At 24.5% G+C, this 26,671-nt stretch overlaps 1 protein-coding gene and 1 non-coding gene across 2 annotated transcripts in view; both read left to right on the forward strand.

Moving 5' to 3' along the window:
* Positions 1 to 24,587, forward strand: part of LOC147064344 (ATP-dependent RNA helicase vasa-like) — a 60,866-nt gene extending 36,279 nt beyond the window's left edge. The window contains exon 3 of the mRNA XM_085958486.1: positions 24,489 to 24,587. Coding sequence (XP_085814612.1) covers positions 24,489 to 24,587 — 99 coding nt within the window. The remainder of the gene's footprint in view (positions 1 to 24,488) is intronic.
* On the forward strand, positions 12,869 to 12,948 carry TRNAL-CAG (transfer RNA leucine (anticodon CAG)). Its single transcript has one exon. It is a non-coding gene; the product is annotated as a tRNA-Leu (tRNA).
* Positions 24,588 to 26,671: the final 2,084 nt, after the last annotated feature.

The raw sequence follows: 26,671 nt of genomic DNA on the forward strand, positions 1-26,671 counted from the left end.
TTTTTGTGTATATAATAAGAAAATTGTACTTAAATATATTTTCAAGAACCACTATTAAGAATAGTTACATTTTTTAAGCCGATTCAAATGTGATATAAGGTTAATGTATTTTTTTTGATTCAAAGACTATTCATCACTGTGGAACTATAAATTTATGCAGATCTGAATATTTATAAAATCATTTTTTATAAATTTCAAGCGAGTTATTTAGATTTTGTACGTGGAAATATATTTTTTTAGAGATGATAATATTAGGTATAATCTCTTAATAACAACACAAAAATATGTTTATTCATTTTCCACATTTAACAAATAACATTTTTTTAAAGGCTGACTATAATTGTTTATAAATTATCTAATACTTTCAATGTACATTTAGATTTGTCTGAAAACACTTTAGATTACATCATTTTAATGATTATATTTTGTTTATAAATTATCTCTCGCTTTCAATATATATTATAATTCATTTGAAACACTTTAAGTTACATCATTATAATGATTAAATTTGTTTTGCAATTATCTCTGCGTTCTCAAATCTGTTTAGATTTGTTTGAAAACACTTTAAGTTACATCATTTTAATGATTAAATTTTTAGATAAATTGTGAGAATGGTATATCTTCCCTTATATGAATTTCTTATTTTTTATATATACCATTAATTGTGATCACAAGAATTAAAGAAAAAATATACAATAAAACAAGTTAAAGGTTAAATAATCATTTTAAAATGATTTTGTGTAGTCTTGTTGTGTGTATTAATTTTAAATCTGCCATAAACTCAATTGTATATCCGAATTAAACCAATACATAAGTTAGTTTATAATGTTCAGATATATTCTAAATTCATTCAAATAACGACAGATTAGGTATATATTTACAGAATGAATGAAACAAAACTATTTTTAAAATAGAAAGAATTAAATACAATATTTTGATTATATGTGCATTTACAATATTATAATTCAAAAATATTTTCACAAGATAAGTTGATTATTTGCTTGGTATTCTACATTTTTAAGGGATTTATTTTTTTTATAAAATAGAGACTTATCAATGTTTTATTTATGATAATTATGATTTCTTTTTAAAAGAAAGTATTGATCTCACAAACTATTGAAAAATCACCCCTAATTAGAGATATGGTTTTTATCCAGATACTTTTGTATTTACTTCAGATAATACTTTTTACGGTAAACGATATAGTATATCTTAAAAAAGAAGATTTAAACAGCGATGAAACGTTTCTTATATACATTTTTTATGAGAGACCCAATTATAAGTGCAAATACTGCATATTTTTTGATCGACTTATTGAATCCTGTGCAGAAAAGAACATAGTTAATATTAAAAAAATTAATTTCTTTTCTGATCCTTATCTCGCGTCAAGATTTTTTGCATTTACATATCCTACAATAATTTGGTATGAACACAAACGATGCCATTATATTGATACGGATATATTTGAAGATTATATTATCAATAAAGATAAAAAGTATAAAAATGACAATTTATATATTGACCACACTAAATGTAACAGATGGTATAATAATCCTCGATCATTGGCTATTCGTATATTTTCTATTGGTGGGTTTCTTTTTTTTAAAGTATTATATGGACTTTATGCTTTATTCGATAAAATTCCTTCATGGGGATATAGCATTATTATTGGAATTGTGGTTTCTATAATAATAATAATATTTATTAGGGTTATCACTGGGGCTGATGAGTATGAAGAAGACAGTAAAATCAAACTTGATTGAACATGAATTTATTGTGAAATTTTCTATCAATTTTTCTGTCTTTTTGAATAGAATAAAGTTATTAAATGAATATGGTCCAATATCTTAAATTTTTATAAAAAAAACACAAATTGCTTGATTTTATAATAATATAGGCTAAATACATAATTATCATATATTTTACAAACTAGCTTATATTTTTTATTGGCTATATATAAATAAATATTTTCATGGGTTAGAATGATAAGCGAAGAATAAATTAGGAAGTTGTTGTGTAGGTGTTTTCAAATGCATCCTAAACATTGAATAAAACCTGCTTCGTTCAGCAAAGATATAAGCAAGTGTAGAAAAAAGTGTTTATATAATTAATCATCGACAGAAAGTAGATAGAATCACATCCCACTTTAAATCGATAACCGCATTGTAAAACAGGCCCGATCCGCGGTTATAAACAAGATAATGAGAAGAACACCACCGGGGCTACATCAGATAAGCAAAGATTTATAATATTCATAAGCGTTCTTAATAAAAAGAGGGCAATACAAGTAAATAAAAAAGTAAGTAAATAAGAATAATTTTTTTTGTGGGCTAATTTTATTTCTGGCTATTAAAATTTGTTTAAGAAAAACATTAGTCTGTATTATATACAGATTTGATAAACACCTTTTAAACTACATCATCTTTGTAATCATCCTCAATATATCTTCTATATATAAGTATAGAAATTTATATGGTTATTTTGATCTTTAGCTATTTAAATTTGTTTAAACAAAACTCTAGATTGTTATATGGTGTAGCTTAAAAATAACCTCTTCTAACTAAATCATATTTACAACATTTCTTTATTCATCTTCTTTCGAGGCACATTCTTTGTGCTTGTACTTCGGATTTAGTTAGCATCTCTAACTATTTTATATATGAATTATGGTGTTTTGTGAAAAAAATATAACACATAACAAATAATTTGTGCTTGTACTTCAGATTTAGCTAGCATCTCTAACTATTTAATATATGAATTATGGTGTTTTGTGAAAAAAAATATAACACATAACAAATTATCAGTGAATTTATAAAGAAAAAACAGGTTAAGCACATCCTAAAATTTTTAGTAAGAAAAAGAAAAATTGAATATCATATATCATATAATTATGTGAATCTGCATTATATAGTAATAAAAAAGAAAATTAAGATCTTAATTTATATTGATATCATAGATTAATTTAATATATGAGATTTTGTTCTAATAGACCACGTATTTATTTGATATATTTTATTAAAGACATATTTTTAAGCATGTCAAATAAAACCTCGATATAAAGTATGAAATACACTAAAACTACTGCTTTATATTATATAGAAATATTTGAATGCAATTTTTGCAATGAGTCACTTTCAATTTTCGTAATCACCTATTTTTTTTATTAAGCGAAATCCGAATATTTATTTTCTATAAGCTAAAAAGTCGATTTAAAACACCCTTACTTTTTTTTCCATTACATGCGCGCTCATAAAAAAATTGACGATGAATATTTTAAAAACAAGATTTATTTTTTTTTTAATTATTAATAATTTAATAAAGCAGTATGGTAAAAGTATCATATACGGATAAATTCATCTAATTTTTACCATATTAATGCACGAAGAGCCCGAACTTTTTTTTATCAAAAATATGTCTGCCAATATATTTTCGCACGTTTTACACAATAAAATGTTCGAAAATAATATCAAAACGAGAATGTAGAGATATTATTTATTTTGCATCTATATTAACTGTAATTTATTTCAATTACATTTTATCCTGTAAAATAATATAATTAAGAATATAAGTGAAAAATTTAAGGGATAACAACTTATTAGAAAATTATCATCATAAAATAATGAGACAAAAAATAACAATGCCATAAGCATTTACCATAACTCTATTATTGGACACAGAATAAAAAAAATTTGATGCATTAAATAATGTAATTATTCCTGTGTGTAACCAATTAGAGAATCTTAAACCAAATAACTAAAGATTCAACATACAAAAACCAAAACCAAATAAAGTAATCATTCTGTGTGTAACCCATAGAGAATCACAAACCAAATAACTAAAGATTCAACATACAAAAAACCAAAACCAAATAAAGTAATCATTCTGTGTGTAACCAATTAGAGAATATAAACCAAATAACTAAAGATTCAACATACAAAAAACCTAAAACCAAATAAAGTAATAATTGGGTACATAGCCAATAATTTAATTTATTTGTAATAAATTGAGCCCAATAAACAAATAAAAGTCACTCGAATATATAAAATTAAATAGTTTAAATATTCAGTAAGTAGCCACTGAAAGAATCATGATCCAAAAAAACTAAATAGACAAATAAAAAAGTAATAAAACCGTACAGATAGCTAAAAAAAGAACAGACAAAGGGGTGAAAAAATTTTAAATAAAGAAAGTACTGAATTTTAACATAATAGATACTGAAAAAACATTATTTTTTTATAAGAAAGAGCCTACATACATGTAGACAGATGAAAATATAATAATTAATGATTAATCAATACACAAAATCCCATATACATTAGATCGAGAATATAAAGTATCTGATCAGTTTAACAAATTTCAAGCTGGCGCATTCGCAGTAAACCAAGCCAAATGAAATGGAACTAGTGATTATAAAAATAAATTTTAATGTAAATACCAAAAGAGTACTTTAATTATATAGGGAATTTAAAGGTGTCTTTTTGAAACATTTTGAATAATAAATAAATTGAAATCAATAAAATATTTACTAAAAAAATACAAGATATTGCACATCCGATATTTTTTTTCCGTGCATTTGTCGGATTTATTTATATTTTATATGTCAAAATAAACTTTTAATAGCTCTACAGAAAGACCGTATTTATAAATCTTTAAACCCCACCCTCTTGATAATAATAACTGTGAATGTTTCCAAAAAAACACATTAGTATAAATACATTTCAATCCCACCCTCTTTATTTTATTCTACTGTGTATATTATCCCATAAAAACTAAATAGCTTAAATATCTATCATACTTTAATATTTGTGGGCATGTCATCGTGTTCGTTACTATTCCTATGCCTTAATATTAGATTTATGACAAACAATACTGTTTTCTTTGAAAATAAACAAATTTATTATGTGTTTAAATGACTTTTTAATGCATTTAGAGGCTATTAATACAAACGTAATTCTATTGTATTTTGTTCTTACCAATACACTGTTAATTTTCTATGTATTATCACCCGTTTTTTATACAAATAATATTTAAGTTGAACATCTGAATAACGATTTTTTATTCTATTTTTTGCATGTTATAAGTCGGTTATAAAAAAAATTCCTATATTTGAATTTCCTCTGTTTTTTTTTATTTAAGGATGCCAAAACTTGTTCAATTTAATTCAAGTATTCTGTATTTTGTAAGTAATCAATCAGTTGATTAAAACCTTTATTTTTTTGCATCAAAACTAAATCGACATTATGTATACAGTGTCGCACAAATAAACCAACCAAAATACAAATATACCCAATCAGCGTTCATATTTAAACACAATTTTTTTCTGTTTCATTGGAATCTGAAAGCGAAAATATATGTTTGGATATTATATCTATACAAAATGTTGTCAATAATAATTCTTCTTAGTGTATTTCTAATAAGGAAGCAGTCTTTTAAACTATATCTACGGTAAAGTAAAGTTTAAAAGGATACTTTGACTTTAAAAAAGAAAGTTTCATTATTTATAAAAAAAAATGTTGAGGTAAAAACATGAATCCATCTAAAGATTTTCTAGTGCATGCATTTTATTCTTTATAATATTTCGAAAGACGATTAAAATACACATACTTTTATTTCCCCAAATATTATTTACATTCTTATTTTTTATTTTTGTATAAATACATAATAAACACATTCTCAAATGTCATTAAATTTTTTAATCATGTTTTACAAGGCTTCAAAAATCTCCAACTTAATAAATATAAATATGTACAAAAGAGTATTTTCATATTAAAGCCATAAATAAATTCAGATGTATCATTGGTAGTTATAAATCATTTATACAATGATAGTCAATTTAAACTAAATATCGTGTTATTATTGACTTTGAAAGAAAATAATGGCACATCTGAGTGCAAAATCGACAAAAATAAGTTCTGTCATCATTTTTTAAAAGTTTAAATCTAACAAATATTTTAAAACAAAACCATGATAAATCAACAAACGATTTCCGCCTTTTTATGATTAAAAAATCGCTAAACTACTAGAATATTCTAATTAATGTGATTTTCACGATAAAAATATATTCGTATTGAGTCAAAGTAACGTAGTTTTTTTTTGTAAAGGCCAAATACATTTTGCTGTCACTTAACTTAAAACGGTGACATTTAAAAACTTCTAGTAATAATAGTTTTAGTTTTTAAAATTTAAAAAAAAAAACACATAAAGGCTTTTATATAATTACTTTGGAACAAATTCGGTTTGTTTTAACGTTATATCATACATTTCATGATTAACTTAACTTATTGAAAATATTTTCCACCTAAACGTAAAATAATTAACTCTACTTCAAATAATTATCAAAAAAAATAAAAATTTCGTCACTAATTTATATTCCGATTTTTTTTGCAAATGTTATGGATCAAAATTTTTGTTCCATGGAATAAACAGGCAACAAACACATGAGTCCTTCTATAAAAATTTGATGTTTTTATGTATTTATATTATAATTGTATAGTATAAAAATAAAAATGCATATCAGAATATTTAATTTTAAGCTACCAAAAAAAGAAAAATAAGGCCCTGCTTTTTTTTTCAAAGAAATACAAAAAATTTTTAAAAATATGCACTATAGAATCTATAAAACAGATGCATAATAGAAAATCATGATTTTCATATTTATGTATTAAAAAATTATAAATCAAGCCTTAGCTAAACTTGTTATGTCTGTTCACCACACCAAAGAAATTATGAATAATAAAAAATAGTTTTTCCGCCTATATAAATTAATAAAAAAGAATCTGTACATATAATAGACCATTTGAAGAATTACAAGCACTTAAAGGTTTTGATACACGATAAAGGATTTATTCGGCAATTTGTTTTCTTTCAGACTTATAAAAAATAATGATTTATTCAAGACGAAAACTTTACATTTAAATATATTTTTATAGATATTTTATTAAATTTTTATTATTATATTCTTATTCAATACATTTTTAAACTTTAGACGATTGATTAAAGGTATCTTAAAACAGTAAAGTATTAAAAGATTTTCGCGAAAAAATAAATGTTTATGAATATTTGTGCTGTTCTTTAGAGCGATAATTAGTATTATTTTTGAGTTAAAAAGCAAGTTCTCGTCTTGTATTTTTATTTATTAGATGATTAAAAAGGTTACTATGAGTAAAATAGACAATTATCGACCCAATTAACTTTAATCTGTTTCATAATCATAAAAAAAGGACCGCTGCTTCTACTATTTCACTTGTACAGAGCTAGCACATGAAATTCAAACTATAAAAAAAAATATTATTTGTAATTTGAAAAGCCTTGAATAAATTTAAATGAATTGCTTAAAACATATGTATAAACCAAATAAATGCATACATATCCTTATTAATCATAAACCGCTATGTTATACCTATGTAAATTTGAATAACTTGTGATTAATAATTCCAAAAACTATAATGAATGAGAATATAGGTCTCAAAATGGTATATATTTTTTCTTATGACTCGTCCCAAATACCGAGATTCATAATAATATATATTTTACCAATGCAAATTTTTTAAAAATATAGACTAATATTATAATTTAAAGGTTTTTAATGAATATTATCTAAAAGACAGCGAAAAATAATTTTAAATTATAAAAAATCCATAACCTCGTAAAATTGAAATAAACAGCAGAGAATTTGATCTTTTAATATATAAAAACACAGATTATATATGACACGCGAATATATTTTTTTTTATCATTGTCTTTTTGGGTTTATATATGTTTTTATGAATCATTTACATTTAAAAAGATTTAAAATGCAGTGTAATTTCATAAAAAAGTAATTTCGGCTGCCATATTGTTTATTTTTTTGCACTGGATATTTATTCTATTCTAATCATTCTTAACACATTTTTTGAACGTCATTTGATATTCTAACATAATAAAATTTAAAATTTTCGAGATAATATAGTTAACATTGTGCTAGAACGATAGAGCTTGCTTATATTTGATTTTATCCCCTCGCATTTTATGCTTAACATATTTCGCATTATATTTTAAAGAGTTTTCATGTGTATTCTTGAATATTATAAACATAATTTACCGTTCTGGGTTTTAGGGGTTCAAAACCAATGATTTTTCATGATTTTAAATTTTTTTAAAAAATAATTTGCCTAAAATAAATTTATTATATATTTAAATTTCTCAATCCCATCCCTTTAAATTATATTCAATTCAAAATGAAGATTGTGTTAGCACCGATGTTTTGTGTAACAACACCGCATTTCAGAAGATTTGTACGAATCACTTCCAAAAATACCGAACTTTGGAGTGAAATGATAGTTGATGAAACCGTTATAAATATGCCGCCCGAACAGCTCAAAATAAAAATAGGGGAATATGATGGAAACACGGTGATGCAATTAGGTGGATCAAAACCAGAAAAATTAGCTTTGGCAGTCAATAAAATTAAAGATTTATTTGGATACACAAAGTTTAATTTGAATTGTGGGTGTCCAAGCTCAAAAGTTATAAAAGGATCTTTTGGAGCGGTGCTTATGACAAAAAAGGGTTTAGTAAAAGAAATCATTAATACAATATTTGAAAAAACTGGCATTGTGATTTCCATAAAATGTAGAACTGGTGTAGATGATCAAGACAGTTTTGAATTTTTTAAAGAATTTGTGGAAGATATTTATTATAATACACCGTGCCGAGAACTTTATGTCCATGCCCGAAAATGCATTCTTTCTGGATTTAGTACTAAGAATAATAGAACAATACCGAAATTAGGATACGATTATGCTTATAGAATCAAGGATATGTACCCAGATATGAATGTGTATCTTAATGGTGGAATTAAATTTCCTTCTGATCTTAAACATTTAAAAAATCTTGATGGTGTTATGATTGGAAGACAAGCTAAGAACGATATTTTTGTATTTGCTAAATTTGATAAATATATTGCAAAAGTTGATGAATTTATTGGCCTTCAAAACAATGAAATATCAAAATATGATATTTTCGAAGGTGATGGCAAATATGAATCTTTAAAATTTAACTTGGATCAAATTACAGTGGGTGAGAAAATTGAATATATCAATAAATATATATCTAACTTTGATAAAGATGAGAAGATGAAAATGAGCCATATTTTTCCACTAGTAACTGCGTTTCATGGTGTTCGTAATGGAAAGGCATTTAAAAAAACTATTGATAATATTTTGAAGAAGAAAATGAACTGCGGTGAGGCTGAAGAGGAGATGCAGAAAACATTCGAATTTATTATTAGTACACAAAAAAATCCTTTACAGGAAATTTTAGATAAAAGTTAGCATTGGAGAATATATTTATTTTAAAATTACACAATAGCACTTTATTAAATGATTTTTTTGTTTCATAATGTTTTACATTTTTGTAAAAGCGGGGAAAATAGTAACATTATTATAAGTAAGAAATGAATATAAAATAATATATCGTAACATAATAAATCCTTTATTTATACCTAATTTTGTGGGTTAAGTTATTTAATTTTATATAATTTTTTTTTTGTGAATCATTTGATTGGTTATTTATCTGGTTATAGAAATGTAAACTTAAAGATTTTTAGTTGATCTGTTTTCTTAAAACATATCTAAATTTACAGAAAAGCATGATTTTCAGTGTATTATTTGAATTTCTGGAAAAGTTGCACATCGTCCTGCTACTATTTAATCAACTGAAATGAATTAACAATCATTATTAAAATGATTTTTTCGACAAAAATTTATGACTGCCATTTTAAATTGCAAGTGAATAGCAAATCTTTACAATGATTTTTATTTTTAGTAATAATAAATAAAAATTTGTCATGTAAAGGATTCATTCTGAGTATTTTCTCATCATTAAATAAATCGAGATTACTCGTAATGTTTTTTTTCCACATTATTATACCTCTTCGGGTTGGTTTTTCTGATTTACAATCATTTGCTATGCAATAGTGTAGTGCAAGATAAATCATTAGCTAAAATCTTTTCAGCAAACATGCACGAATAATAAAATTTATAGGTTCATTTGATCCAATAAAAACTGAAAGAAGAATATGCATAATATAGGATTCTAAAAGTGATTATTTTAGTAGAAGTATTAGCCAAATAGTTTTAAAGAGCTAACCAAAGCGTTAGTAGAATAATCTTACATTTCTGAAAATGAAATTAACACATTAATGAATTTTATTTGTACATTTTTGTGTTACTGATCATTTTTATGTTAAAAAGTTCGATTTTAATTAATATTTATCTCAAAAACTGTTAAAAATCTCTTTTCATTTACCTTATACGCTAAATAGTACGACTTAAATGTGTATTTATCTTATAATTCATTTGCGAACTCATTTAATATTAGCTATATGACAAATTTATTGTATTCTAGCTATCTTATAATTCAGTTTAAAACTCCTTTAATATTAGTTATATATTAAATTCAGCTATCAAAATCTTCATTATTTAAGTTTCAAACCCTTCTATTCTAGTTTATCTTATAATTCAGTTTAAAACTCCTTTAATATTAGGTATATATTAAATTCAGTTATCAAAATCTTCATTATTTAAGTTTCAAACCCTTTCTATTCTAGTTTATCTTATAATTCAGTTTAAAACTCCTTTAATATTAGGTATATATTAAATTCAGTTATCAAAATCTTCATTATTTAAGTTTCAAACCCTTTCTATTCTAGTTTATCTTATAATTCAGTTTAAAACTCCTTTAATATTAGTTATATATTAAATTCAGTTATCAAAATCTTCATTATTTAAGTTTCAAACCCTTTCTACTCTAGTTTATCCTATAATTCAGTTTAAAACTCCTTTAATATTAGTTATATATTAAATTCAGTTATCAAAATCTTCATTATTTAAGTTTCAAACCCTTTCTACTCTAGTTTATCCTATAATTCAGTTTAAAACTCCTTTAATATTAGTTATATATTGAATTCAGTTATCAAAATCTTCATTATTTAAGTTTCAAACCCTTTCTACTCTAGTTTATCCTATAATTCAGTTTAAAACTCCTTTAATATTAGTTATATATTGAATTCAGTTATCAAAATCTTCATTATTTAAGTTTCAAACCCTTTGTATTCTAGTTTATCTTATAATTCAGTTTAAAACTCCTTTAATATTAGTTATATGATAAATTCATTTGTGAACTTTTTTAATATTAGTTATATGATTAATTTATACACGAACTCTTTTCATATAAATTGTGTGATAAATTCATTTGCGAACTCCTTTAATATTAGTTATAGGATTAATTTATATACTAAAACCAGTCATATTTCAGTTGTGAACCCTTTATATTCTAGTTTATCCTATAATTCAGTTTAAAACTCTTTTATTATTATTTATATGATAAATTTAGTTGCGAAAATCTTTAAATATTAGTTTATGATAAATTTATTTGCGAACTTTTCAATATAGGTTTTGTGATAAATTTAGTTTTATACTCATGCTATAATATTTAAATGATATATATCAGATTTAAATTATATTTATCCTGGAATAATCTGCAAACTTTTTGCATAAAAATAATAGATTAGATACAGCTTTAACCCCATGCTATTTTATTTTATATATAAATATCTGATTTAAAAAATTTATATAATGTAAAGGGATAATTTTTCCCTCTAAATTTTCATGTTTTCAGCCGCAAAACGTTAGATTGCTCAATATTACACATTTTCTATAGATGACATAAGGCACAGCATTCTTATAGTCATCCTCAATACATATTCTACGCTCAAGACTTTAAATTTTAAGTATTTTCATAATACCATTGTTTGTGTACATTCTTCCGCTTCCGTTGGCAAATAACATACTTAAACATATATTTATACTTTAATTGGTGGCAAAACCTTTTCTATATAAGACATGTTCTAAATATCTGATTTTAATATAAGTACATCTTCGAAATTAGCTATTTACCCTTTTAAATATAATTTTTATGCTTAGTACATTATGAAATTTGGAAATATATAATTTTAATGAAATTAAAATTTCACTATTAAACATGAACTAAATTTAACACAACGTTATTTTTATAGGCGATAATTGTACATCTGTAATTTTTTAATATTCAGTAATAATAGCTTAAGAATATTTTAAATCCACTGAAATATTCGAAATTCTATTGATTATGATCATTCAATTTCCAAAAAAAAATCATAAAAAGAGGAAGCCTTTAAAAACGATAGTTTTAAGGGGGAAATATCGGTTAATTAAACATAATGATTTTATCAAAACATATTTATGAATACGTTATAAACATATTACAATAGGTATATGAAAATAATCGCCTTTTATTTTATAAGTTTGAATATTGAATTGTACATCTATCATATGTCTAGGAAGCGATTATTAAATAACATTTTTATAGCTTTGAAATGAGGAATTCCAAGCAATGCTTTAGACACATATACAAACTATATCAGATTCGTAATTACAATCCACTATTATACCTATCTTAAGCGTTAACATCTAATTTCCATATTAGAAAGATTTTTCTAATATTAATCATATAAATTTAGTAAAGGTTAAAAGCATGGTGAGATGTTTATCTTTAAAATCATGTTTTTTTATTTAGATAACAACTAATGACTCAATATTTTGAGACAAATAAACATAAATGAAAAAAAAGCTATAATTTAGAAATTTTAATTAGCCCATAAGAATTCATATTGAAGATGACTTCAGTTCAGTGAACTTAAAATACAATCGTAATAAGAAGCAATAAAACAAAAAACGTCCTCGTTATATAATTTTCAACAGGAGAATAGTAAAAAAGAATCTATTTATCTTTAACCAACGAGCATTTTTTTGTTGCTTTTCTGATTTTAATATAATTCTGTTCGCAAAATGACAAGATGGCCGAGTGGTCTAAGGCGCTACGTTCAGATCGTAGTCTTTCGAGGCACGGGTTCGAATCCCGTTCTTGTCAGTTATTAATTTTCTGTTCCGCTATGTTTGCTTTGTAAGCAAATTTTACTTTTTTGATATCTTCATACAATTCTTTTTTAAATACACTATAGAATTTTCATTTGGTATATAAATGTATTCAATCAGTTTTTCGAAAATATTAAAAATAGTACAATTTTATTTATCAATAAACTTTAGACATTTTAACTCTTTCATTTGATAGAAGAAACCTAGTTAATGAAGATGTATTAATGAAAGGTGTCATAAGATGCATTAAAGGATTGTGCGATATTTTAAATGGGTTGTCTACATCTCAGTATATGTAATTAATAAAAAGAACAAACTTAACCCCCATGAATAGAAATTTAATTTATCAATAAAAAAAATATTTGCCCGTAAAATAAACATATAATTCAGTTCGATAAAGATGAAAGTTTTATGACCAAATATAAGCCCGATAATTTGTTGTATGGTCTATAATACACCTTGTTTTAATTTTAACACAACAATTCAGCCAAGAAAAATATATTATTATCATCGAAGAGTATATTTAAACTATTGGCATAATTATTTCATGGCATTAAGTTTAGAAATGAGTCCTGAAGAAACTCTTTCGTTGCATATTTACACAATATTATAAATATTCATAAACTTTTTCAAAGCGGACAATATTTTTATTCATATATTTTCGACGGCATAAGAAAATACTTCAAATTTATTCTTTATCGAACCGTTTCACAAACAAAATTATATATTAGAGAAAAATCATAATAAATGACTTATTACAAAATAATATAAAATTTATAATTTTAAAGGCCAATACCGTTAATTATGTTAATAATACCAATCCTTAAATCAAACGTTTTTTCATTTATGGTAATTTATACTATCATCGCACTATTTAACTATTTTACCATATTCTAGTATGCCATACTCTATAATTTAAGAATTTTATTGCACACATACTTGGTGAGTGCATAAAACAAGAAAAAAATCATTTCACCTAAAAGAAGAATTGACCCTAAACGTTTTTTCTTTCATTTAATTTTACGTAATTTAATATATGTCTTAGAATATTATTATCGTGAATATAATTCAATATCTCCAAAAAAATACATTCAATGCAATAATCAAAAACAGAAGGCTCAGATATCCTTTTTTTCATTATTTTATTTATAATTACATGTGAATAACCCAAATGTGAAGCAAAAATATAAAAATTAACGGAAAAAAATAGCACATTAATATTATTTTCTCTAATCATTCATATCTGGTATTAAAATCTATTTGTATTTCTAATATTTATTAATTTTAAAATAAAAATAAAAAATATTCTGCCTGTTAGGATACTTACAACACAATACGATTTTAATTTATAAATTATTTAGTTTAAGTATACATTCTAAAAACTTCTTGATATATTTCGAATAATTTAAAAAACGTCAAAAAAAGGTCAATACGTTTCAATTTGAGCTCATCAACATGTTAATGCTTCTAGGCAGCATCCAATCAATACAAGCATGGCTTAAATTACTTCAACTTCCTTTTAAATTGTGTGGAGTCTTTTAAACATCATCATATTGTTCAAGTTTATAATCGAAGGTATTTTTTTCCGTAGATTTGTCTACTATTGTTTTTTATATCTCTACAGCTATGTGATATTTTGCATGTTCAGAAATATAAACATGCTCTCTGTGCAATTTTTTGAGCTTTCAATAATCTCTATCGAATATAAGAACCAATTTTTGTAGAATTTCATTTTGGTCACACTTTTGTGTGCAATATTCAAAGAGTAGGGCTTGTGATAGAGCTTTTACGGATAATATACACTATAAACATCTTTCTATTTAGTTTTATTTGTTTTTTTATTTCTTTGAATATATTTTTAAGCATTACAATAATTCACTAATATAGATTAAGACAATATTTATTACAATAAATATATTTGCAAACCTCCTCTATATTACCCCTTAACACTTTCTGATTTAAGTGTCTGATAAATCCTATTATATAAACTATGCATATACATATTGTTTATTCTTTGGTCAACATCCTTGACCTTTTTATATAAGAGTATCATTTTTTTTCGAACCAGCTCATTTATTTGTATAAAACATGGTAAAAACCACCATAATCAACAATTTTTGATGATGAATTAGTCTGTTTTAGTCATTTAAATCCGTGCAATTATACAAACGATTTATATTTGTAACTAATATTTCTCAATACCACTTTCTATTATAATATCTTTAAAATAATTTTAGATATATCTTCTCATTTTTGGAATTTTTATTTTAAATAATTTCCTCAATCCTATTGTTGTGCGTATGCTTTAATTTTGAAGCCTAAAACTTCAATATAAGACTTATGGTATTTAGATTTCATGTATTTCTGATATATAAAGATTACCATCATGTTTTTTTACCTGTTAAAGGGTAAATTTAATCTTTAGCTATTCATGCTAGAGCAATCAAATTTTTTTTTGCAGGAAAAAACGATTTTTTTCATGCATATTATTATGATATCATCTTTAAAATCTTCATCAATGTATATTAAAATAACAAGATGCAACATTGAAGTGTTTTTATCAATTATTTTATTCGTATGTATGCTTCAGATTCCATTAGCATCTCAAACACCTTAATATACGGCTTGTGAATAAAAGTTAATAGGGTTATTTTTAGATATAATTGTTTATTTTAAGCAATTAAAATAGCTTATATTCACAAATTTAAACTCGAATATTATGAATTATTTTTAAGAACGTATTTGACAAAAAAAGGGGTCTAATACACACAAAAATATATAAAAAGTAATATAAATTTTATATAAATAATTGATGAATATTTACTGTGAAATTTTTTACGTAAGGTATTACTTATTTGATATATTTAGTTATTTTTAATGATATATTCATGCAACAAGAAGTAAAGAAAAAAATATTTTCCATGCAATTAGTATTTTTTAGCATCATAAATATTTTTTGTCACATAAAGATTTATAAATATGCTAAAAAGTATATTCGAATTCCCGTTCAAAAAATTATAGCCCCCTTAATTATGATGTCAGAAAGTAATTATTGAACATGAAGATTATGTCCGATAAAATATTTTATTAAATGTTTACAACGAAAATTCGGCTTTACAATATCCAAATTTTGTATGTTGGCGGGTATTTTTCAATTAAAAACAATAAACAATGTGGAATATAAGCTCATTTTTTTTGATTTATTTTATTTTGTTTAAAAATTGATCTACATTTGTCTACAATCAATTTTTTTTTGAATATGTTATAATTTAATAAAACTTTTATTTTTCATTTTTAAAGCCTTATTATATCATAAGTAATAATATAAAAAATAACCCTGCATTTTTAAATATATTGAATAATATTCGACCAAGGATAACCAAACTTCCAAATAAATCACGATAATTTCATAGAAAAGAATAAAGCCCTATTTTATTCGTATATATTTTTGACTTTTTATCATTTTAAATTATAAAAAAAAATCTCTGCATATATATTTTTATAATTTTTTTGATAGATCTATAAATAGCTCTACTGATGAGCAGGAAGAATCGTTCAAAGGCATTAGGCACAAAGTCGATCAATCAATAAATAAATTTATACATATTTTCTTAATTGTGTTTTAAAGAGCTAGATGTCACAAACGAAACCCATAGACAAAAAAATAACATCAAAAACACTTGAATTTGAAAATATTGAATAAGAAGATGTGTAGAGTAAGGTAAAGGACGCAAATGTGATTATATAGAACGAACTAAATAAACACTAAAGTAAAATTAAAGGCTTTGGCTTTACTTGAACACTTATAATTAGTAAAAATTAAATTTAACCATACAAATCGAAAAAAATTAAGAGAAAAGAACGCCAATGAAACGGGTTCATCATTTTAAAATGGGATTGTCATCAATCATACACACAAACAATTATTGATGGCAATTAATTTATTGAAATATTCTACTTTAATGCTAATCTATAAAAGTAATGAAGTACATTTTTTATATTTAAGTATAAGATGCTTCCAGTGTTGTATAAGTAAGGCAAAATAAATGGTTTTTACATTTCATTCCAAATTATTTCCATAAAATTCGGGATCAAATAAACCGCGCCATTGAAATGTCAAAATTATTTCATTTTTTCATTTTATTTTCTAAATTATTTCTTAATTTGTATATTGTTTTTTTTCGGGCTGTATTTTTACGCATATTTCAAATGCCAATCACACCAAAAATATACTAAATCGTACGAATTTTTGATAACAATAAGCCATATTTGTTATGAACTCATAATTATAATTTTGTTTGATGATAATTAAAAATTTTGTCTAAGTGATATGAATGTTTGATCTACTATCCTTTTATATTTATAATATATGATTTAATTTTGATAATTTGCATTTCAAAATCCTGTTAGACAATTAAAGTTTCAGTTCTTATTCTTTTTCAAGGATTATGTAGGTTTTTACCATTTTAGTCAAGAAAAAATTATGGGTAGTAAATCTATATTTTTTGCACCTTTTTATCTTTTTGGACATGTAGTATTTAATAATTCATAAATGATATTTTTGAAAACGCCACTATTTATAAGTGCGAAATGTGGTTTTCAAGTTATATAATTTGTATTATTATCGTTCTAAGTAATTTTTTTTAAAAAGAAATGGATATTTCCAAATACAATCCTTTACCTTTCCCCAGACATATTCTTTTGCCGCTTTATATATAAATTGATAATAAAAGAACGGGTTAAACAGCATTTAAATAAAAACAAATTAATCTGATCTAACACAACTAATAATTAAAAAATTTTCTGCCTCTGAAATCATAAATCTAACTGTGCCAAAAGAACAATATATAGTAAAAAATATTGAACGACAAAAAATGGTAACAGGGTATTTTAAATAAAATTTCAGCGTGAAAATAATAAGATACTGTCTTTTCAGAGGATTTATGTCGACAGATAAAGTGATTATGAATATTTAAGAGGACATGACCATATAGAAATTTTAATACAACAAGCATAATAATAATTTCCAAGAAATTTAAAGAGGTAATAATAAGTAAATAAAAAATTAATAACCCAATAAATTCTAATAACTATATTCATTATTATTAAAAAAAATTTCCAGTATTTCAAATTATAAATTTCTTTAAAGAAAGATTTCAAGCTATACTAAATCGTTATTTGACTAAATCTGGAAATAATTTTCATATATTTATGGTCTAAATTAATCCTGGAATTCCAGTCATAATTGAATTTATTGATAAGAAAATTTTGATTTTCATCTTATCCCATAAAATGGGCTTACTGTATAATAAGGCAAAGAGATTTCTTCTATTAAAACTTATAATTTTCCTTGAAATGGTTTTGAATTCAAGAAAAATTTCAATTCTTTTAAGAATATTATCTAGGATCAATGCTTTACGCAAATTCATAGGAAAGATAGGAATGAAATATTGTAATGCTGACAAAGATAACAAAATATCAAATATTGCTTTTATTATGGACGGAAATCGTAGATATGGAAAGAAGAAACGCATTTCCGATTTATCTTCGAAAAAAATAGGTTTTGAAAAGATGATTGAGATTGCAGAATTCTGTTCGGACATGGGTTTAAAAGATGCATCATTCTTCGCTTTCTCCTTGGCCAATTTCGATCGTTCAAAAATTGAGGTTGATAACGTTATGAATCTTATAATTCAGAATAAGAATCGATTAACATTTCAAGGTAAGAACAAATTCTCGCCCAAGGTGAATTTCTATGGAAGAAGAGATATTATTCGAAAGGATATCATTGAAACTTTTGATCATATAATGCAAGAAACTAATTTTAACAATGATATTAATTTAAATGTATTTTTTGCATACTCTTCTTCTGATGAATTGAGAATGAACAACGAGATTTCAACATTTTATGATAAAAAGGTTGATGTATTGATTCGAACTAGTGGTGAATCCAGACTAAGCGATTTTCTTTTGAAACAATCTTGTAAAGGTTGTAATTTATTCTTTTGTAATGAACTCTGGCCAGAATTTTCGATTCTACATCTATTTATCATTGTATATAAATCATACCTTGAAAACAAGTATCTTACTAATAAAAAATCATAAATTTTTATTCATAATTTTGATTAACTCTGGCCAGAATTTTCAGTTCTACATCTATTTACTATTGTATATAAATCATACCTTGAAAACAAGTATCTTTATAATAAAAAATCATAAATTTTATTCATAATTCTATTGAACTCTGGCCAGAATTTTCGATTCTACATCTATTTATCATTGTATATAAATCATACCTTGAAAACAAGTATCTTACTAATAAAAAATCATAAATTTTTATTCATAATTCTGTTGAACTCTGGCCAGAATTTTCGATTCTACATCTATTTACTATTGTATATAAATCATACCTTGAAAACAAGTATCTTTATAATAAAAAATCATAAATTTTATTCATAATTCTATTGAACTCTGGCCAGAATTTTCGATTCTACATCTATTTACTATTGTATATAAATCATACCTTGAAAACAAGTATCTTTATAATAAAAAATCATAAATTTTATTCATAATTCTATTGAACTCTGGCCAGAATTTTCGATTCTACATCTATTTACTATTGTATATAAATCATACCTTGAAAACAAGTATCTTTATAATAAAAAATCATAAATTTTATTCATAATTCTATTGAACTCTGGCCAGAATTTTCGATTCTACATCTATTTATCATTGTATATAAATCATACCTTGAAAACAAGTATCTTTATCATAAAAAATCATAAATTTTTATCATAATTTTGATGAACATTGGTACATATCTTACTAAAAACTTATAACATCAGCAAATTTACTTAGCCATTATGGCTTTGAAGAAGACAGATAAATTAAAAATCACCGCGCATGGCAAATTTTTTGGTATCATATAAAGTGAATTTAACAAATAATTATCTAAGTAACGTTACATGGTAAAATTTTAAAATAATTTCGCGTCTTTTGAAAAATGGTTCGTTCGAAACATGTATATTTATGTTGCGATTTTTTCTCAAAAGATATTATAAAAAAAAATTTATTCCATTCCCTTGTGTGGCTTAGTTTATATATCGAGTGAATATCTATCATGAGCTCTAAAAATGTTTCTAGATTTTTGTTCAAACTCTAATTTAGAGTAATATTGGTAAATAGAAAAAAATAGCACAAAAAAAAGGTGCATTCTAAAAGGGATACAACATCTATTTCCAGTAATATTTTATAGGCTCTAGAATAGGGTGCGAAAAGATATATATTTATAACGTCGAATCGGGGGCGAAAAGAGATATTTTTATAATGTGATTTTTCGCCTAGAATAGATATAACCCATAGATACATATTAAAGTAAATTGTTTTCGATCCTATAAATTACCTCTTCTCAACAAATGAAATGATTCGAAAGTGTGTAAAACACTCTTCTTTCATTTTAATGCAATTTTTTTATAATTCCAGTTAAAAACCTATTATTTAACAATATAAATAATTCGAAAGGGTATATAAACTATAAGAATCTTGAAATGTTAAACAAGAAATAGTTTATTTTTAAACCCATAAAATTTCTCTATATTTATTCCTTAAAATTCAAAACCATACGTAGCTTTTTTTCTGCGAATTCTTAAAATCGAGTGATTGCAATGACACAATATCTTATAATTGCACTTTATTTTTTAATACCGTAATACTTTAGCTTAAGCGTCTATCTTGTCAAGTTAATATCTAATGTAAGGGTGGAATTGTCGATAATACCAAGAAAATACTATTTACATTATTTATACGATAGGAAACTATATTAGAGACACTATTTGTAGATGTATTAAAATAGGCATTTGGAGTATAATGCAAAAACATGATGGATTTTATTTAACTGAAATCATTTTAAGAATAAAAAACAACCATCATTAATCATTCTGTTAAAATATGAGACGAATTTGTCAATTTTTTATTCATTAACCTGTATATATCTTCTTTTTAGGAAGTTCACTTTAGACCATCAGGAATTTTTCTGATCTCATGCACCCCGCGTTTTTTCCTTCACATTTCCAGTAACTAGTTTGATCCCCGCGGATTAGACTTATAACATCAAGCTGTAGTCAATATAGAGAGTATGACTGATTCTCTATATTTCCGTTTCTGATATATTATGCTACCACCACAAATAATCTACACTTAACCACATCCTTGATAAAGGAGCAAGCTTTATTAATTTTCGAGGCACTCTATGGCGCCTTAAACAGCAACCAAAAATATTAATAAATAAATTTCATGGTTTTTTTTTGTATTTTAACATACCCGACCCTTTTCGGGCTTGCCTCGTTTTGAGTACATTGAAATAAATATAGACATTGCGTTACGAATGGACCACGGGTCACTTGTTAAAGCTTTTCTAAACCAACATGACACACACTCATTAATAAATGAGTGTATAATTTATTTTCATTTATCTTATGGCGAAGTTTTCTAAAAATAATAAGAAAAATGTCAAAAAAATTATAAAATTCGACCAAAATTAAAAATAGATAAGGAATATAGTTTTTTTTTGATTATAATGTGTTTATATCTTTTAACAAATTTTGGTTGGATAGTTATAAATTAATGAAATAACATGGCTAGTGATTTCGCACTAGCTAAAGAAAATGAACAAATTGCTATGTCGAAAAATAAGACATTTAGATGTCTGGCATATAGAAAAATGTATTAAAGAAATTAGATGGACCCATAGAAATACGTATTTGAATTGCGCTAACCATGATGAATATTATTGTAAATAATCTTGAAAACTATGTATTTTTTTCAACATTATTTAAGACACAATATTAAGTATTTTTTGATTGAAAAAGTCAAAGATTTGTTTGGTTTTATTCTAAATATTGCGGCAAAAAATAATAATACAAGAAATACCGGAATTGGTCAGATTTTGTAGAAATGAATTAGTACATTTAATGCAATAAGAACAATAAACTGGTGCGTGTTTGGCAGGTATAGAGAATTAAAAAATGAAATAAATCTATTATATATGGTTAAGATGGTTGTAGCGACAAAAATTAAGTTTTAGAGAAAATTTATAGCATCTCTGATCATATGCACCATTTACGAAATTTTTTTCAGATTCCCAAAAACCACAACTTCTGTTATAAATTGAAATATTTTGAAAAGCTCTTAATGATCACATAATTCCTGTATACTAATTTAGCTCTTCGCTTGGGCGATTATATTAAACTTAGAAAATCAGAAGCTATATAATAAAAAAGTAAATAAAATTATCTACTTTGAGTTTAAAAATAGTGGTATACTTTTATCTTCATTTTAATATGATCTTTTATGTTTTGTTCTTAAATTATTCTGGCCATGGCTTTATTTTTTATTGAAATTAATAGAAGCAATAATCTGTAAATGCCCATAAAAATAGTCTTAAAATACTTGAAGAATCTGCACTAAAGTATAGTGATTAGCACAAATAATTTTTGGGAAGCGCCAAATTTTAATTTAAGTAGATTTTATGATATATAATAAACCAACAAATTCTTCAAGATAACCAGCCGTATTTATTTTTTAACTTTTTCAAAAAATTCATTTTATTGAATTCATACCACAAATAAACAATTGCATGGCCGCTTCAAACCAACTGTATAGGATAGTCAAGGGCAGATTTTAGAATATCTTAATAAAATAACCATAACCATGATGAAAAACCACCGCATTTTATATATTTCTAATACAGTTAGTGAAGGTTTTTTTATAATATACCATAAAAATATTATTTCTTTTTATTTAACGCTAGAATTCTATTTGCAAATAACTGATAATTCTTTCTTTCCATAAATTAAGAAAATTTTTAGTTTTATAAATTTCTTTAAGTGTTACTTGTGCATTTTATATCTTAAACGCTTTTATAATTGTAATAATTAGATATTGTCTAAAGTATATCACGTTAAGAGCTTTTTAGATGTTATATAAATGTATAGTCTCGTAAAGATACTACACAGTTAAAGTAAAATTTAATTTCAGAATGGCAAAAATGCAATTTATATTAGAGATTTTCAGCAAAAAAATTTTAGCTTTTGGTTTGAAATGCTAAAAGTTTGTGTGATGTATTATTTTTTTATGCTGTTAAAATCCAGAAAAAATAGCGCTTGTTTCTTCAATCACAGTTTAATACTTTTTTATAAAAAAATAAACTAGTTAATTAATTAACTTTGTGCCAATACAAATAACACAATGGCAAATTTAATTAATATATACTTATAAAGTGGACAACGAACATCGAGTGAAATCGATATTTATATGAAACAGAAGGAATATTTAACATCTTTAAGATATTAAAATACATAAGGAGTATCCTATTTGTTAAAGGGGAAAATCTTAACTAGCAAAAATCTGTAATTATCAATTTTATCCCCACATTAAATTAACAAATTTGGCACTAAATATTATTATCCGCGATTAAGCTCATTTTTTTCATTGGTAATAAATATCTAAAAATCTACTGATTGGACACTTTAAAAAAATATAAATATACAAAATTTTTCAAGAATTATGAGTCGAAATGATGTTTGTTTAAAGAAAAAATATAAAAAAAAAATTGTATTGAATAATATTATGTTCAAAATGATTCAAATGACAAAGAATAATGTCCTGGATAAATTGAAAAGCGTGCAAAATCCAAAAGAATTCCAGAATATATTACAAGATGCAAATATAATTGAATTTCAGAGATGTGGTAGCTTACTGTGCTTTAAAGACATAGAAGCTTTAGTATCGAATCAAATGCTAAGAGAATGCGATCGTTTGGCTGAAACACATCCTTTAATAGTCAATTATTACCTCATGAAACACAAACTCAAAAATTTATGTTTTCTAATTAATTTGAAGATTCAGAACCAGGATATCAGATCTAACCATGAGAATCTAAACCCTTTGGGGCTGTTTGATGAGCTCTATAGCATTCAATTCAGTAAAAATGAAAATTTGGACTGTGCAGAAATGTGGAAACTTTTGCCATTAAAAAATGGAACTAAGACTAATTACCTATATGATAGATTTTATGATGATCAAATACTGAATTATTATCTTTCTAAGTGTTTTTTAGAAAAAGGGTTTGTGTTAGAGTACGAGTTTGAGGGGACCGGATACATGGAAAAAATAGTTCGAATCGAGTCAATTATAGACTTTGTAAAGTTTTTTATACAACGTCTAAAAGGCAGGATAAATGATGAAGATAAATTTTTTCTTCTTTCATTTGCAAATAATAGTGGATTTCAAACAACGTTGATCCTATTATTAGCTAACTGTAGCACAGTGATGGAAATGGGTAATTTTCTCGCGTGGTTTTTAACGCAAAGAAGTTATCGTGGCTGTGACGAACATGGTATAATGAGGATACTACATGATGAAAGAAAACGAATTATTTGGGGGGCGTTCGAGCATTATAAAGAAGATGCGATAGTCTATTCTTATTTACAATTGAAGTGGGATGAACTGAAACAAATAGGTGAATTATCAAAAAAGATATACAACAATGTATCCATCAATGCACAAACGTGTCATGAAGATGATAAAGAACACGTTCTCGATGATACGCCTGATGAACCTGATGATAAATACTAATTACATTAAAAACATGAATTTCAAGAATTTCCTAAAACGCACTATCTTTTAACCATTCTAATATATGAATAATATTAAAGTAATTCCCATAAAAGAAAAATTATTTTTAATTGATTTAAATTCTAGTAAATAGGGATAGCTTGTTATATATTGAATTATTTAGAAATGTGTAATTCAAAAGACAGCTATACTGAAGATCTCGCATCATAAAAAATATCTAATTTTTTGAAGCAAAACATAATTTTATGTTTATGGACCTGCGTTTTTTTAAAAAAAATTGGAAGTCAAAGGAGTAGTTAAAAATAACATAGTTTAAAAAAGCCAGAGATTAAATTTAAAAATGCCAAGTCAAATGTTTAAATTCAAGGAAAGATAGTATATTTTGGCTATAAAAGTTATAATAACCCACCATGAAGTTCGAATTTCGTTTATAGGGTATATTATGTTCTAATATAAAATATTAATTTTCCTTTTCTTCCTTTTTTTTGACTTAAAACCATTTTTTATCCTAGATCGAAAGATATTTTATATTTCACTGAAAAATTATATTGTATATTATTTCTAAAATCAAATGGCGTTTTGTGGTCATCTGCTTATTTCTTATATAAATAAATTATTGTTTAACATCTGTTTTAATCCTTTTATACCCATCTATTCTCGAGGAATTATCTGTCAATTACTTGGAATTCTGGGTTTACGACTTATCAACAAATCAAGCTTATCCAAAGCTTTTAATATTTTAAAGAAATAAAAGAATAGTAAAGAACCTGAATATCAATTTAAACAATGCATAATTAAATTTGAAAGAATAAAGCACAAATAAAAATTAAGGAAAAAAAACAATTTAATCGGCTAGAAACGAATGAAATAAAAGTTAAAAAAATTATTCCTAATTTATAAACTAATATAAAATAATAGGGGTGTATGTGTAGATAAAGAAAATATAACCATTGGTATTAGTCTATATGGATGGAGCAGATTAGATATAAATATATTTAAAGGGAGTTCATACTGTAGAAAACAACCCTTTAAAATTAATAATAAGCAGCAAATATTAATATCCAAAATAAAATAATGGATAATATTTTTTAATATAAAATAATTTATCAAATAAAATAAACATATTTTTTTTGGAACAGAATAGAAGCAAATAATAACAAATTTAACGTAGAAAAACAAAAGATAAAATAAAGTATTTTCATGTATACATGAGAGAATATTTTTAATTTCATTTAAAAACCGATATTTTGTTCTATAGATTGTCTATGCTGAGTATTGAAAGTTTATGGAGGCATCAGAATATTATTTATGTGTCGTATTTTACAAATTGAGGATTTATAATGTTTTTTATGATACGAAAGATTTCTATGTTTCAGTATCCTTTAGAACTATAATAAAATATTACCGCATGAACTAAGAAAACGGAATGAATAGTAAAATGATGATGGTGATGGGAATATAAGAATAAAGATCATTATTTGGCATAAAATTTAATAAATCATATTTGATTTAACTTTACGGTGTTAGTTTTTATTTATGTGTACTGTTTATTGATTTTAAAAGATAAAACGGATTTTTTTCCCACTAAAGAATAATAATGTATTTGGTGTTTTCAGTTAGTTTGAATTTTATGGTTAAATTATTATATTTATGCATTTTTAGAGTTGTGCAATATTCCTAATGGGCTGACTACCTCTCAATAGAGGGAATTAATAAAAAGAAACTTAAAACATAAATAAAAAATATTTCATGATTAGGTGTGGGTCAAATTAAATATATAGCTAAAAAGAAATTTGATTTACAAAACAATAAATTCGATCAAGATTATTTTCGAATTTTAGTATGGCGTTAACATATTTGATAAAATAATTACGATAAATATTAAGCGACCATCATTATTTTAAACTTTTATAATGGCTTTATGATGATATTGGACAAAATCATTGCCAAAAATATTGTATATTTCGCAACATCACTTTTAAGACATTAAAAGACTATTAAATTGGTCATATCATTTTTTTTCATTATCAATTAATCTATTTAGCAACATCTTTTGGTTAGCATAGCTCACACCTTTATTAAAG

The sequence above is a fragment of the Rhyacophila brunnea genome, unplaced genomic scaffold (genome assembly GCF_057557595.1).
Source record: "Rhyacophila brunnea isolate RB1 unplaced genomic scaffold, BYU_Rbru_1.0 scaffold_70, whole genome shotgun sequence".
Taxonomy (NCBI): Eukaryota; Metazoa; Arthropoda; class Insecta; order Trichoptera; family Rhyacophilidae; genus Rhyacophila; species Rhyacophila brunnea.